Genomic DNA, 15,347 nt, shown 5'->3' with positions numbered 1-15,347 from the left:
CTCTTCTTTCCTGACACTTCTTTCTTTCTGTCCGTGATTTTGTCACTGTGGTTGTCTGGCTCTAATTTGTGGGGATCTCATTCTGGTGAAGCTTTTTTAAAACTCATTATGAATCACTCTGGATAAAAGTGTCAGCTAATGTCAAAAAATATGTTCTGAAATGATAAATGTGAGTGAGCGTGCTTACGGTAATCGGATATGAAAGTGTCAGGTTTAAACAGATCAGTGTCATCGTGGTCTAATTCTGCAGGATTTATTTTCTCCACTTCAGCTTAAACTGGCACAGATCACTATGCTGATTTTTTTTAAATGACTGGTTTCATTATAAGATAACTTATTTAGAATGTCTTACTCATTTACTCCATATTTTACATTTAATTAAAAAAATGTCATGAAGAAAAAGCCAGTAAAAGAATCTGCCACTGCAGTGAGTTATTAATCTTAAAGGAATAGTTTGACATTTTGGGAAAGTTTGGGAGTGATACCACTGTTTGTACGGTAAATACAAAGCTGAATCCGGCTGCCGGGTTAGCTTAGCTTAGCATAAAGACTGGACACAGGGTGAAACAGCTGCTGGCTCTTGGGATCAGTGGTGTCTTCTCATCTAAGTCTCCGCAAGGAAGTAAATACATTTATTTCACAAAATGTCAAACTTTTCCTTTAAATTAGCTCAGAGGGTTGAAAGAAATACGGGTTTAACTTTTCGATTCTATGAAAAGTGGGATCTCCCTTCTCTCAAACGTCCCTGAGGTTTCTACCAGAGAGAGAGAGAGAGACGGAGAAGGAGAAGGAAAGAGACTTTTCATGTCCTTTAATGATACATCTGACCAAAAATAGCTAAAAACACCTTTAAACCCAGCAGCTCAGAGAGGAGAGAGGCCTCAGGCAACGTGGCACTGTCAGCACAGTGGGACATACATACAGTAATGAGGTTAGCTCCCAAATCACCTTCGTCTTCGTCAAACAGCACCAACGTTAGGCTCCATTCAAGCCGTCACCTACATAATGTAGTGCACTTCATGGCTTTCTACACAGCAGCCTGTTTTCTTTATAATGTATAAGTCTGAACTCTGCAATGCCAGGAGAACCTCTTGAAAAATTCACCAAGTCCTTCAGGAAACGTAAAAGGAAAAAATAAAAGGAAACAGGGACTCTCTGGATTGATTCTACTTTAAAAAAAAAGCTTCAAAAAATATGAATCTGATATTTTCTATAGGCTTTTACATGAATAAAATAAGAACTCGTCACTGCCTTGAGTGCATTTCATTCTATATATTTACAACTTTTATTACATTCACTCTTTTCTGAGCTACGAACACTTATGAGAAACAGGCATACTTTTTTTTGGCACGTATTTGTCTAACTATAACATCCCCCATCATTACATGGATGTTTCCCACAGACACTGTTCAGAGGGACACAGAGGGGACGCAGACCTTTTTTTGTTTTTTAAACACAACTGCAAGACACAGCTATCATCACGCGACCTCATCTGGTAAATTCATACCAACATTTGTTCTCTTTCCAGCCATCAGAGGGTGCAAGAAGTGATGAAAATGTCACTGAACAGCCAGAAATCAGCTTACTCTCGTCTTCTTTTAGCATTATTGTAAATAAAAATAACACAGAACAGCAGCTGCTAATCCACATAATCATAATCACTCCATAAAGGTTCAACATTACTTGTTTCTCTTTTCAGATCATATAAGGCAGATAAGAGTAATGTATGAAAATAAATACAACTTTCCAATTCAGATTAAAAAAAAGCAGCTGAATGGAGACAAAGGAGATGGAGTTGCAATCAGGACAATTTTGTTGAGGGAAATCAATCAAGATAAAGTCCAGTTGTCTACAAAAAGGTTGGATTTTTTTAAATTAATTTTTTAACTTAAAAAGAAAATCAAGTTTTGACAGTATCTTGAGTGTCACTAATAGAAAACTGTAATTTACAGTCAAATAAAATATAAAAACATGTTCCAAGTTCTTATTTTGTGTTGCCGTGTTTACTTTTCAGTTATCACTTATTCTATGCTAAATACATGTCAAAAATCTTTTTGGAGTTTTTTATATTAAATTCCCTTTACTTAAACGTATCCAATCAGATGGGATTTGGGGTGTGGGGAGACTGGATTTCAGTCTGCAAAAAATATTGTTTGCATTTCCAATTATTTAAGTCTGTGCCATAATTTCACATATTCCATTATACTCACAAATACTGTATGTCATATCAGGGGCTTCTGTTTCACTGTGAATTAAATGTGGCCCCCTTTAAGTTGCTCTGGTTGTTGTTTTTGAATGGTGTAGTCAGAGGTTTTCAGAGATAATAATGAGGAAACATTCGAAACAACTGGTCCAGAAAAGCCCACACATACACCTCGTCTCTGCTCGAATACTAACAATCGTGAAATGTCACATAAGTGACCCTTGACACAAGGTCTCCCCAAATACTGCTAGCCGTTGGTTCCCTGCAGTGAAAAACCACTTGATTTTACACTGTACAAATGCCAGCCGGTCTGTTCGCACACACATGCAGACAATAATTTCACTGTGAGACACTCAAAGGGCTTCTGTTGGCTCTCTGACAGATGCACAGCTCCCGTTCTTCACCTCCAGGGAAAAGTTCATCACAGCAGAGCCGTGACATTTGAAGGTGACTGGTGAATTAGAGAGTGGAGAAATCTGCTGTGTTTTTATGGTTTAACATAATTTTCTATTTTTTTTTTTTTTTGTATCTTATTCCTCTTCCTTTATCCAGTGAGCCAAATCGAAGCATAATCTGGACAAAGGAGAATCGATCTCTCTGAGTAGAAACATGGTTCATTACAGATGACTTCTTTTCCTCTGCTGCTGGACTCGAGTCCATCAGTCAGCGTTGCTTCTTCTGGCCAGGATCTTGCATGTGTAAATGGCTGCAGGTGTGTGTACATGTCTTGTGTGTTTATATGGGTTTGTTTAATTAAGTGCGTGGACATTCAAAACGCAGTGGTGTTGACAGGCGGGTGATAGGTGATGCACGGCGGAGCTGCGAAGCTGTAAGCCGCGTACGCCACGACGGAGCCCACCATCAAGCCTGTCATATAAGACACCGTCATGGTGTTCCCTGGAGAGACACAAAAAGCAGAGCGTGGCATGTAAGACAGAAAGTAACAAGACTAACTAGAAAATGCATTTCCTGCAGAAAATGCGTGGGAATGCTGAATAGCTACATTGCTAAAGCTAAACTAGATTAATAGCTTAAATCCGTAAGAATAAGGTGAAGTAGTGAGGATAGTTAGAAAAGTATGAATCGTTTTAATTAACATGCATTTCATTAAAAAAATGATTAACACCACTAATGTATAAAACGTGGAATATTTAAAGGTTTTTGAAAAGCTGACGCTAAACTGAATTACTGGCTTTAAAAGTTCAATAATGCCAAACGATGTAGAATATTGTGAGGTCTGAATTCATTTTCTAATTGAAATTATGATAAAGTATGGAAGACTTACAAATCCTGTGAGAAACATTGATGAAAATGCAGAAATACGAAACAAATTGTTTGAAAAATCTCAAATGCATTGCACTGCACTGCTGAAAAACTTGGAAGTTGAAATGTAAAATTGTCAGTTGGAAGCTGAACTGCATTACCTTAATAAGCTAAGAGTTGAAATACATTTCTAGAAAAGCTGAAAGCTGAACTATAATACTGTCAAAAGTGAAAGTTCAAATAAATTGACTAAAAAGGCTGAAAGTATAAATACTTTGTATTATTATCAGACATATCCATTGCATAGAACAAACAAGCATAAGCTGAGAGGTGAATATGTTGCCTGAAAAGAAGGGGGCTATACTGTATATATGGATGAAATCACAAATGACACTATCTGTGTGTGTGTGTGTGTCAAAAGTGTCTGATAACTAGGGCTGTGCTCTATTGAAGAAATTCTTAGTCGACTAACTAATTCAATTGTATCAACTAATCGATTAGTTGATTTAATCGACAGATCTGTAAATCTGAGTTTCTCCGCAAAGAGTCATGCTAAAGCACCACTTTAATTCTTGTGTTTACCAGAGATGTGCTCGTACGTTTCTTGGAAATAAGTCATTCAGCATGAAAAAAGCATCAAACATGACTAATCGACTAAAGAAATCTAAGTTGACTAAGACAAAAACGACCGATTGGTCGACTAATCGACTAAGAGGGAGCAGCCCTATAACACTATCGATCTCAGGACGTGACTTTTTGTCGAAAATATTCATAGCATAGCATGTCGAAAAAAGTGATGAAAAGTCATAGTATAGCATAATGAAAAAAGTAATAAAAAAGTCATATTATAGTATGTAAAAAATATTCATAGTATAGCATGTCAAAACAAAGTAATAAAAAACCGATAGAATAGTATGTCGAAAAAAGTGATAAAGACTTAGTATATTGGACCTCAAAACATAATGAAACATATATAATTCAAAAACTTGGTTCTGTCTTCCAATCATTCTCTTATCACTCTAAATTAACTGACCTGACAAACAAGTCCATGTTTTTGGCATATTTGTCTCTGTCACTTGGTATATCGGACCTCAAAACTTACTGGAACAAGGATTTGAACACTAAACCTTCTGCCTTCCAAGCAGTCTCTCATCATTCAAAGCTATCTGACCTGACAGAAGAGCTCCCGATTTTGGCGCATTCGTCTCTTTTACTTAGTACATTGGACCTCAAAACTTCCTCAAACGTATAAGATTTGAACACTCAACCTTCAGTCTTCCAATCATAATCTTATCACACTAAGTTATCGGACCTGACCAAAAATTTAGGTTTTTGTAAGTGATTGTATAATATGTCGAAAAAAGTGATAAGTACGTCATAGTATAGTATGTCAAAAAAAGTCATAGTATAATATGTTGGAAAAAGTCATAAAAAAGACATAGTGTAGTATGTAGAAAAAAGTGATACAGTTAAAAAAAAGTCATGGAATAGTATGTCAAAAATAGTCAAACAAGGTCTCTTGATAGCTCAGTTTGTAGAGCACATGGCCACATGTAGAGTTTTTTTCCTCGACTCAGAGTCCCATGGTTCGAATCTGACCTGCAGCAATTTCCTGCATATCTCCCCCCTCATATCTAAGCTGTCCTAATGATTAAAGGCAGAAATGCGCAAAAAATAATCTTAAAAAAAAAAGTCATAGTATGGTATGTCAAAATAAGTGATAAAAAGTCATAGTATAGTATGTCAAAATAAGTGACAGTACAGTATATCGGAAAAAGTGATAAAAAGTCACAGTATAGTATGTCGAAATAGTATAGTTTGGACTGTACGGAGACTTGAACACACTGGTTCCCAACCCAAGTCCTTACACACTGAACCACTGCCAGACTTTGTAAGATTTCAAAAAATGTGATAAAATGTCATAGTATAGTATGGTATGAAAAAGTCATAGTATAGGTTGTCGAATTAAGTCAGAAAAAGTAATATTATAGTATGTCAAAAAAGTGATAAAAAAAGTCAGAGTATAGTATGCCGAAAAAAAGTCGGAAAAGTCATAGTATAGTATGTCGAGAAATTCGGAAAAAAAAGTCATAGTATAGTATGCTGAAAAAACGTCAGAAAAAGTAACTGTATAGTATGTCAAAAATAGTCATAGCATGTCTAAAAAAGTGATAGTATAGCATGTCAAAGTCTGGAATAACATGTAAACTCCACAAAAAAAGGGCCAGCACAGACTAGGAATCGAACCTGGGTCTGAGTCTGCAGTGCTTAGGTTCTGGTGCTAGCCACCATCCCACCAAATAACTCATGTGAATCATTTCACAACAGCTGTATTCTGTGAAGAGTTTAAAGTCTGAATGATGTCTGTAGGTGAAAGTATGTGGGAGGAGTAACATTTACAAGTGGAAGAAGCCTGAAGAGGATTTAAAGATTGCTCCACTGAACTTCAATGTAAAAAGAAAAAAACTTAATATTTAAAAAACTATAAAAGGTAGAGAAAAGTTGAATACACAAATGTCCTTAAATTGGGAGAACCATATTAGTAAATTCAGTAAATTCCTTAATATGTCCAGTTTTTCCAAGTATAGTCTAAAGATCCAGGGTCCTTCATCTCGTCGGTTAAATCCATAGAGGGCTGATGCAGCCCGTTAGTCTGGCTATCACCAGATTGCCCGTTCCATTGACAGCAAATCCATCCAAATCGGTTTTACACTAACAACGAGATACATTGAGTTAATTAGTGAGCTGGTAGGCTTTTCTCCTGTACTGACAGCAGACAGACACATCTTCAAATAGCTTTGTTTGTCCATCCACCAATCCAATACACAAAGATATTCAGTTTGCAATGATACACAGCAGAGGAAAGCAGCAAATCCTCAACATTTGAGAAGAGCCATTGAAAGCTTGCTATTTTAGCTTGATAGATGACTTGAATGATTTCTTTATTAATTTTCCGTCGATCAACTAACACATTTACAGTTTGTTGTTATTTTCTGAGCTGTTTCACGCTGAAGACAAAAAACTCACACCAACCTTTACAAAATCTCTCTACATAGAGTTATTATGGGTGTGCAAAAAATCGATTAACATTCGTATCGTGATTCAAGCTCTACCGATTCAAAATCGATTCATAGAATTCCAAAAATCGATTCATATTTTTTATTAATTTCCTTTTTGTAATGGCGTGTATACTTTTGTCCTGAAATGAGTTTAGCTCGCCATTCCCATATATGGCGCTGCGTCCAATTCACACTGATGCCTAGGCACTCTTGTCATAATCAGAAGAAGACCGAGTGCAGCAGAAGTAGTTTAGTCAATCGTGAGCTTAGAATTATAACGTTCTATCTCCGTTTAGGGTAGTTCTGAGATATTGAGCATCAAAGTTTTTACATCCCAGCTGGCGAAACTGTTATGTAGTATGATCTACTATTAATGACTAACTAACAAAATATTTTTTTTACAAAAATAACACCACACAGGCATTAATAAACACCGAATGGATCAGATTATGTCAAAAACTCAATTTCGACCAAAAGTGGAGATAGAACCTTATAATTTTAAGCTCACGCAATGGCAAACCTCACAGAAAGAATTATTTAACCTGCTCCATCCATATTGAAGGCGAGAGTTTGGGCACATTTTGGCTTTTATAACCTCGAGGGGAAGATGGAACTTGATAGGAATCATGCTATATGCAGGCTATAGCAAAGTGAAAGTTAAGTATTTTGGAAACACCACAAACTTGAGAACTCACATGGTACGCCATCACCCAGAGATTAACATTAAAGATGTGGACGAACAACAACAACCTAAAGTACCTAACAGTCAACCAACATACTCTTTCAACGCTCTAAACTCCCATCCAACTCTCAACAAAAAGCTCTTTTATTTAAAGTGCCCATATTATGAAAAAATCTCCTTTTCTGGGATTTGGGGTGTTATTTTGTGTCTCTGGTGCTTCCACACACATACAAAACTTGTTCAAAATCTGCACGTCTTTTTACGTCACCAGCCGAAACGAGCTGGCCAACTGCAACCGTTAGCATGCTACCTCGTTCTCAATAGCAAAGCACTGCTACAACACACATAAGTTCACCATAATCTACAAAAGAACTACTTACATGTGCGCCCTCGTTTAGAAGTCTCCCAGCTAATCCTGCCTTGGAACTGACCAAGTTGGAGAAACAGCCTTTCTTTTACTGTCTATGGAGCTAGCTGACATGATCTACATCTGAGCTACTGAGCATGTGCGAGTGCAATCAAAGATAGTACAGAAGAAGAAGATGAAAAGAGGTCTCACTCTGTAGCTAAAACAGAGACCAGGTGAAAAGAGGATCTGCAGCAGTGAGAGAGAGCTGTGCAGTCCAACAAATTTTTTTTTTTAAATTAAACCATGTAAACCTATTCTGGTAAACCATAAAATAAAAATATGAACCTGAAAATGAGCATAATATGGGCGCTTTAACAGTTTTATTTTATACTTGAATTAAATGTATTTGAAAGCTGGCCAAAGCTTGGCACTTAGCAGTTTTTTGTTGCAAAAGTTTTTATTTTTGTATGAAGACATATAAAGTAATATCAAACTACATTTAATTTGTTGTGTTTCTTTTCTTTTAAATTGTATGTCTACTGCAATCACATGGGAGACGTAACTACATTTACATACTGGGAATCGATATTGAATCGAATCGTGACATTTTCTGAATCGTGCCCCCCTAACAGTTATGTATCTATAATGGTGAGTAACTCACCTGCCAGCTCCCTCTGTTCGGGCGGGACTTTGCCCGCAGCCTGGATCATCGGCACAGACCCAAAGTAGCCGTTGGTGACTCCCATGAGGAGGGAGAAGAGACAGGGCCAGGCAGGATGGGACAGGGTGGGCGCGCTGGCCGGGTACACACACATGACGAACAGAGGGATGAAGACCACTCTCAGGCAGGAAAAGAAGAGCAGGCGGCCTCCGGACCAGTCGTACGGCAGCGCTGCCAGAATCTGCGGAAAGAGCAGGGGTGTGTTTCAATGATGCTGTGGTTAAATTCTGCTTTGTCGCCAGAAAGTTTGTGAAAATGTTTGTTTTAGAAGATTAGACCCTGCTATAACTTTCTAAGCCATTGGGGCTCTTGCTGCTAATGGTACTTTCTCCTCATGCTGTCATCATGTCACCAGCCTGGTCACACACTGCTGTGGGATGGCATCCCATTCTTCAACCAGCAGTCCTGACCTCGACACCATTGGACACTTGTGGGATCAGCTTGGGCGTCCCACAGCAGTGTGTGACCAGGCTGGTGACCAGCATGAGGAGGAGGTGCCAGGCTGTCTAGGCTGTGTATGGCTCTTCCACACGCTACTGAGGCTCCTGGTTGTGAAATTAATACATTGTTTAAATTGCCAATATGTCTTGTTTCTTCAAACTTCAATCATCCAATCCACCAAACACCAAACGAGTCAATGGCAGAATAAGCTGTTTGGCATTGGCAGAGAAGATTTGGCACATTTTTCATGGGCACAACCCACATACTCAGCGCTGCAGCTCATCCCACAAATGCATGTTCCTTACAAATGGGGCAGCATTTGAAAGGGAACTAAACAGGCATTCCAATGGTATAAGAAATATTGCCAAAAAGCATTGTTACCACAGAGAAATAATCTACCAAACACAAATGTCCTTACTTTTTGTGCTAAGTTTAGATACCTTCAAGTAAAGTGTTACCTAAATAAATCACAATGCCAATTTTTACCACTCTATTCCTTGCTCTTTCCTCTCATGCCTTTTTTCTTTTTACTTTTAAGCTACCTTGATTTTCCTTTTCCATTATTTATGCAATTTCTTTCCTACCCCCTTATCTTTTTCCACCCATTTCAACAGAATGCTTAATTTGCCATTAGGACAAAGTCAAAGCGTACAATCAGAATAACTTTCACTCAAAGGTCTTTTTTCCTTTCAAAGTCAAAATTATGACTCAAGGACAGCAGATAAGATTCCTAAATATTCAGAGAAAACCTTTGAGCTAAGTACAATTACTCTAAAATAAACCAGACTTTTTTTTCCATTCTTACTCTCAGGTTTAATAAATGGAGCGAGGTCAGCTCCAGTGTTACAGCATGACTTTGTATCTTTCCTGCCTCTGTGGTGCCGAGACGCCTCGTGTACAATTAAATCCCAGGATCTCAGGAGGTGTGAAATGAAAGGGATTGCCAAGAGCTACGTGAATTTTAAGATCATTTTTGGGGGGCATTTTTAGGCCTTTATTTCCACAGGACAAATGAAGACATGAAAGGAGAGAGGGGGGAACGACATGCAGCAAAGGGGAGGAGCAAACCCCTACACATGTGCGCCTGCTCCACCAACTGAGCTAACCTGTGAATTTTAGAACATAAAAAGATGAGGTTACAATGACAAATTATGAATGCTGTTATTTGATCAAGTGTATTTTATTCTTGAGGGCGTATTTCCCCTAAGGACAGGGAGGGACATGTTGTGTCCTAGTCACTTTCCAAAATCTTATTTTTGTCCCCCTCACTTTTACAGTTTCATTTTGATTTAGTCACTACAAAGACCACCAAACAGTTTCCTCTCATTGGTACTCCTGAACTCTACTGCTGCATGAGAAGAGCTGCTGTTCTTTGTAACTCCACCTGCAATATTTGACCATTACTTAAAAAAAAATCTAGTGGGATTTGTTTTCATTTGATGATTTTATTTTATTTTACAGTTTTAGCGTAATAATAACAGTTTGATCAACATTGATGAAATCATCGGTACCTCACATCTTTTAAGGATCACTAGGGTTGTACTGTGCCCCGCGAAGACTTTATAACTTGAGTTTTACTCTATCGCTGAACATCACAGCTGTTCTTTTATCCTTCTGTACAATTAAAAAAAACGGGTGCCTCACCTTGCCAACAAAGTCCGACATGTTGAAGGTGGCCATGATGAGGATGGGGAGCCACTCTCCTAAGGTGGGGTTTCGTATCTCTGACTCCAGCCCGGGGAACAGACACAGGGTGATGCTGTAGGTCACTGCTATAGACAGCATGTAGGCCCAGATCACACGGGACACCACGTAACGATGCAAGATCATGTCTGATTAGAGGAGACACACACACACACACACACACACACACACACACACACACACACACACACACAGGGTGATATTTAAAAAGCTAAATCTCTCACTTGAGCATGTTAACTAAGAACACTCTCCTCTTCCCATGAATCACCAGGGGATGCATTTCAATTTCAAATCTGCTGGAGTCAGAGGTTAATGGAGCGGTGAGAACACTGCATTAAAAGAGAGAGTACCACGGACACCAGGCCAGCTCCTCCTTATCTTGGCTTTCGGGGCGTCGAATCGCACATACGTCCCACCCTCAAAGTCCTCAACGCCTTCCTCTGTTGTGATCGGTGCTGCTGTCCCGCCGTTTCCCTGGAAAGAGACAGATACAGACTCTTCAGACGAGAATAACCTTCAAGGCCAGTCATCAACATCACATCAAGTCTTCATTTCCAAATTAAAACAGAAAACATATGAACTATTAAATGATTAATTATCGAATTACACAGCAAAACGTCCTTGTTCTGTTCCCCATTTCCTGAAAACTATTTTAAGGCTTTTTGAATGGCATTAACAGTTCATTAGGAAAACACCAGAGGTAGCCATCACACAATAAATAAACATATTGCCTTGCAGTGGTTAAGTGAGCTTTATCTTCTTTTTTTTCATTAAAGTAAGAATGGCTTCCTGGATGCATGACATCAGCTTTTTTATGGCAGCAGCTATTAGAGACGATCGATGGGAGTGGCTGCAGAGAGGCCCAGGAGCCAAACAACACACACACACACACACACACACACACACACACACACACACACACAAACACACATTCCCTCTTTATCTAAACATACTCTATAAGCACATCCTTCTACTCGTGCTTCTTTCTTCTACACCTATGTTTTCATATGCACATCATTCACACAGACACACACACACACACACACACACACACACACGCACACACTCACACGCACACACACACTCACACAGCCATCCATTAGTTGATTAGAAGGACTTGCGGGCCAGAAGCACCACTCATCTTGATTGTACCTTGGAATAGAGCGCTCATTTTCCCCCGGCAACCGGAACAAAGAGCTGCCTGAATCAGCCCCCAGACGAGACACACACACACACACACACACACACACACACACACACACACACACACACACACACACACACACACATTACTGTCAAACACGGGGGGGCGTTCCTCACAATCCTTGTGTGTAATGGTGTACAAACACCACGCACACATGATAGAGTGACAGCCTGAGGTTATGTGTCTTCCTTTGAAGGCTCTGAACAGACACCATATTAGCTCAATGTCTACAAACTGCTGCTTCAAGCATGAATACAACATCAACATCAACAGTTTTCTCCCTATACCTCTAGATTTCCCTCAAAAACTCTATCTGTCTTCATATTTTTTATCCGCATCCCCCACTATCATCCCTAAATCCCTTTCTCTTTCTCTCTCAATATTTCTCTCACTGAGTGGCAGCCAAAAAGCAGTCTGCAGCTTAAATAAATGATACTGCATTTAAAAACCCACACAGCTCAAACTGACAACACACACACACACACACACACACACACACACACACACACACACACTTCTAACATAAATCAACAAGGAAATGGGAGTTGCATGACATCACAGTTCAGAGACCTGACTTTTCTTCCCTGTCTTGGTTCAGAAACAAAAACAAACAAAAGTTTGTTGTTGCAATATTTATGAAGGATTTAATGCCTCGTGGGGGCGCTAGAGGAAAAGTCAGGAGATCACCAAAGTCAGAAGGATTCATCCTCTGAAGATCATGAATGACACAATATCACGGCAATCCATCCAGTAGTTGCTTAGATATCAATCGGCTGACAGACCAACACTGCCATCCATAGAGCCACTCTACTTTGCATGACCAAGGGACTGTTCGTTATTTATTTAAGGGGCCACTGGAGGAGTTTTGGGACCTTTAGTCAAAATTGACCTGACCCTCCCTTCATCAGCAAAACATTTTGGATGACCCTCCAACATGATTGGGAGAAAAACACATCCCACTCCTCTGTTATGGTGTGGTGGCCATTTCAGTAGATTTACTCACTAACGTTGTTGTGGAAACACAATAAGCATGGACACTAAATGTATACTTCCTGCGTTACTTCAAATACTAAGTTACTCATCTAGTAAACTAGTATTCACATAAAATAAAACATTAAACTAATAAACTGTCCACACACTTACAAATCTTACTTCCTCTGCGATGACATCATGGTGCACCCTGTACCCAGTCCCGGTGTCACGCGGGTCGTGGCCTCTGGCCGGGCCTTTGCCCCGGGAGTGGCTGGTGTAGTAGCGGACAAATTGGGAGCGGCGGACCAGCAGGTGAAGCAGGAAGCAGAGCATCTCCATGCTGATGGAGACAAGGAAGAAGATGAGCGTGTTCCTCCTCTCGTCGGGGATCAGTAGCTTGGTGAAGATCCGCGACAGGGAGATGATCACACCAGCTGTACCTGTGGGGGGGGGGGGAAAAGAAGGGGATGAAGGACGTGACGGCAGGGATGAATGAATATCTGGAGTTGCATGTACTCTAATGTGCCAAAGCTGCTGCTGAACTCTTTCAGTGTGTGGGCTGGGAGGGGGGGAAAAGAGAGTGATTGGGCTGATGGCGCCCCTGTTTTTACTAAACTTTGTTCTTAATTACTATGCACATCATGTCATTTATATATAGTTTTGTGATATTTCTATTTAAAATTGTAATTTGTTTTGTTTTTTAAATTTGTTGTACCTGCCCAGGGACTACAGGTGGAAATTAGCAATTGTTGCTATAACCTGGCCCAAGACATATTCTCTTGTTTAACAATGTTTATTTGTGCATTGTCCCTGTTTCAAATAAATCAATTTCCAATTCCAATTCCAAAAAGGGATATAGGGATGTGTGTGTGTAATTGTTATGTCTGTGTGAGCGTACTTACTCTCTCCGGTCATCACCCCCTGTGTGTACCTCTTGGGCAGCATTCCCATGTAACCATAGAAGCTAGACTGCTGCACTGGGGAGGGATGAGGAAGTATTTATCAGCGCAAACAGTCAACGGCACAACTTCCTGAACCTCCACACCACTGGCGAGAAGCCGCTCGGACCTCCCGACCTCCGCTAATTAAACTGTTTCTACTGTTAGCTAAAAGACTGGGTGTTCACACTCACAGTACAAGCAAACTGGCTCAGTGTATGACAGCTGTTAGCAGCAGCTGAGGACTGAAGCCTTGATTGTTGCTTGTTCATTTGACAGCTCTGACTGAGCACCACAAGCACCACCATTTAGCATTACCCTCTCTCTATATACGTATATACACAGGAGGTGGGTAGAATATCATGAACACTTAAGACCCTTACAATATATTTGACCTTTCAGAATTTATTTACATGCAAGCTTGAATTATGCCGTATGGTAACATCTGAGGCTGGACGGACAGACAGATAGATAGATAGATAGATAGATAGATAGATAGATAGATAGATAGATAGACAGACAGACAGACAGACAGACAGACAGATAGATAGATAGATAGATAGATAGATAAGATAAGATAAGATAGATAAAATAGATTAGATAGACAGATAGATAGATAGATAAGATAGATAAGATAGATTAGATAAATTAGATAGATAGATAGATAGATAGATAGATGGATAGATAGATAAAATAGATAAAATAGATTAGATAGATTAGATTAGATAGATAGATAGATAGATAGATAGATAGATAGATAGATAGATAGATACTGTAGATAGATACGTATTATTAGTAGTAGTACCTGTACATCCAAAGGCCACTACTCCCACTGACACGAGGTTGATAATATAAGCCTGCCTGGTGGTGAACTTGGCCAGCCACACATCAAACACACTGACAAAGACCAGCGGCCCGAGAGCGAAGATGTAACCTGCGGAGAAAGAGACGGACAGACAAGTGAGGAGACGCCACTGAACCAGGTCACGCTGCAATCGCACGACTGAGCCCATCTGACAGGGCCGACGGGCCAGCGGTATCACTTCCATCTGACGTTCCATCCTGGGTGTATTAACTCCAGAGACAAGCTCTCCAGCAGACAACACACTTCAAAAGACATTTCCTCAAGGATGCATGAGAGTTATTTTAAGCCGCAGAGTGTGGTGAAACCTTGCTCCTACGTGCACCGTATGTGTAATGATTTCAAAATTCTCCTAAGGGGGCCATACATTTTTAAAGACATTTTTTTTTCATATGGATTAGGATGAGCAGCTTTAATTTTCGCAAAAATGTGTAGCAGCATTAAAAACCAGCTTTTTAATGAATAATTTTGGGCAATATTTAAATCTTTCCATAGGCTTAGTCTTTAACGATCCTAGAGCAAAATCTGCCAGGAATGTGCACACTTGTATGTGAATGGTTTACTTAAATAGCATAGTGAGTTTGCTTTAAAAATGTTTTGAAGCTGATGCAAGATATTAAAGAAGTGAACGAGAAAGAAATACCCAAACTCTTGAAATACAGCCCCTTGTGAGTTCCCAGTCTTTGCCAAAGTTTGTTTGAAACACTTAAATAAATAATGTGAAAGAATAAAACCCAAAGGAATATTACGGCAGAGTGCATTTCTGTCTTTATCTTTATTCTCTCTTCCCCATTTTGTTCTGTGTATTCTGCTCTGATAAGCTTTGAGGTTTTCAGAGGGTCATTAATTAATGAGTTAGAGAAGAGGTTCCCATAATGAGACTTTTTTTTTTTTTTTTTTTTTTTTTCACAATTAAAGCTCAGTCTGTGAGTGGGTTCCTGTTTGACTT

At 39.4% G+C, this 15,347-nt stretch overlaps 1 protein-coding gene across 2 annotated transcripts in view; it reads right to left on the bottom strand.

Moving 5' to 3' along the window:
- Positions 1 to 2,825: 2,825 nt before the first annotated feature.
- Positions 2,826 to 15,347, bottom strand: part of slc29a4a (solute carrier family 29 member 4a) — a 15,685-nt gene continuing 3,163 nt past the window's right edge. Inside the window, exons 5-11 of one of the 2 annotated variants that reach the window (XM_028600398.1) lie at positions 14,342 to 14,470; positions 13,501 to 13,575; positions 12,770 to 13,038; positions 10,773 to 10,896; positions 10,363 to 10,550; positions 8,218 to 8,458; positions 2,826 to 3,100 (exon numbers count right to left, since the gene is read on the bottom strand). In XM_028600398.1, coding sequence (XP_028456199.1) covers positions 2,973 to 3,100; positions 8,218 to 8,458; positions 10,363 to 10,550; positions 10,773 to 10,896; positions 12,770 to 13,038; positions 13,501 to 13,575; positions 14,342 to 14,470 — 1,154 coding nt within the window. In that variant the 3' untranslated portion in view covers positions 2,826 to 2,972. The remainder of the gene's footprint in view (positions 3,101 to 8,217; positions 8,459 to 10,362; positions 10,551 to 10,772; positions 10,897 to 12,769; positions 13,039 to 13,500; positions 13,576 to 14,341; positions 14,471 to 15,347) is intronic. The other variant, XM_028600400.1, reaches the window with a different exon arrangement.

The sequence above is a fragment of the Perca flavescens genome, chromosome 15, assembly GCF_004354835.1.
Source record: "Perca flavescens isolate YP-PL-M2 chromosome 15, PFLA_1.0, whole genome shotgun sequence".
Taxonomy (NCBI): domain Eukaryota; kingdom Metazoa; phylum Chordata; class Actinopteri; order Perciformes; family Percidae; genus Perca; species Perca flavescens.
This window is presented reverse-complemented; position numbering and strand designations above follow the sequence as displayed.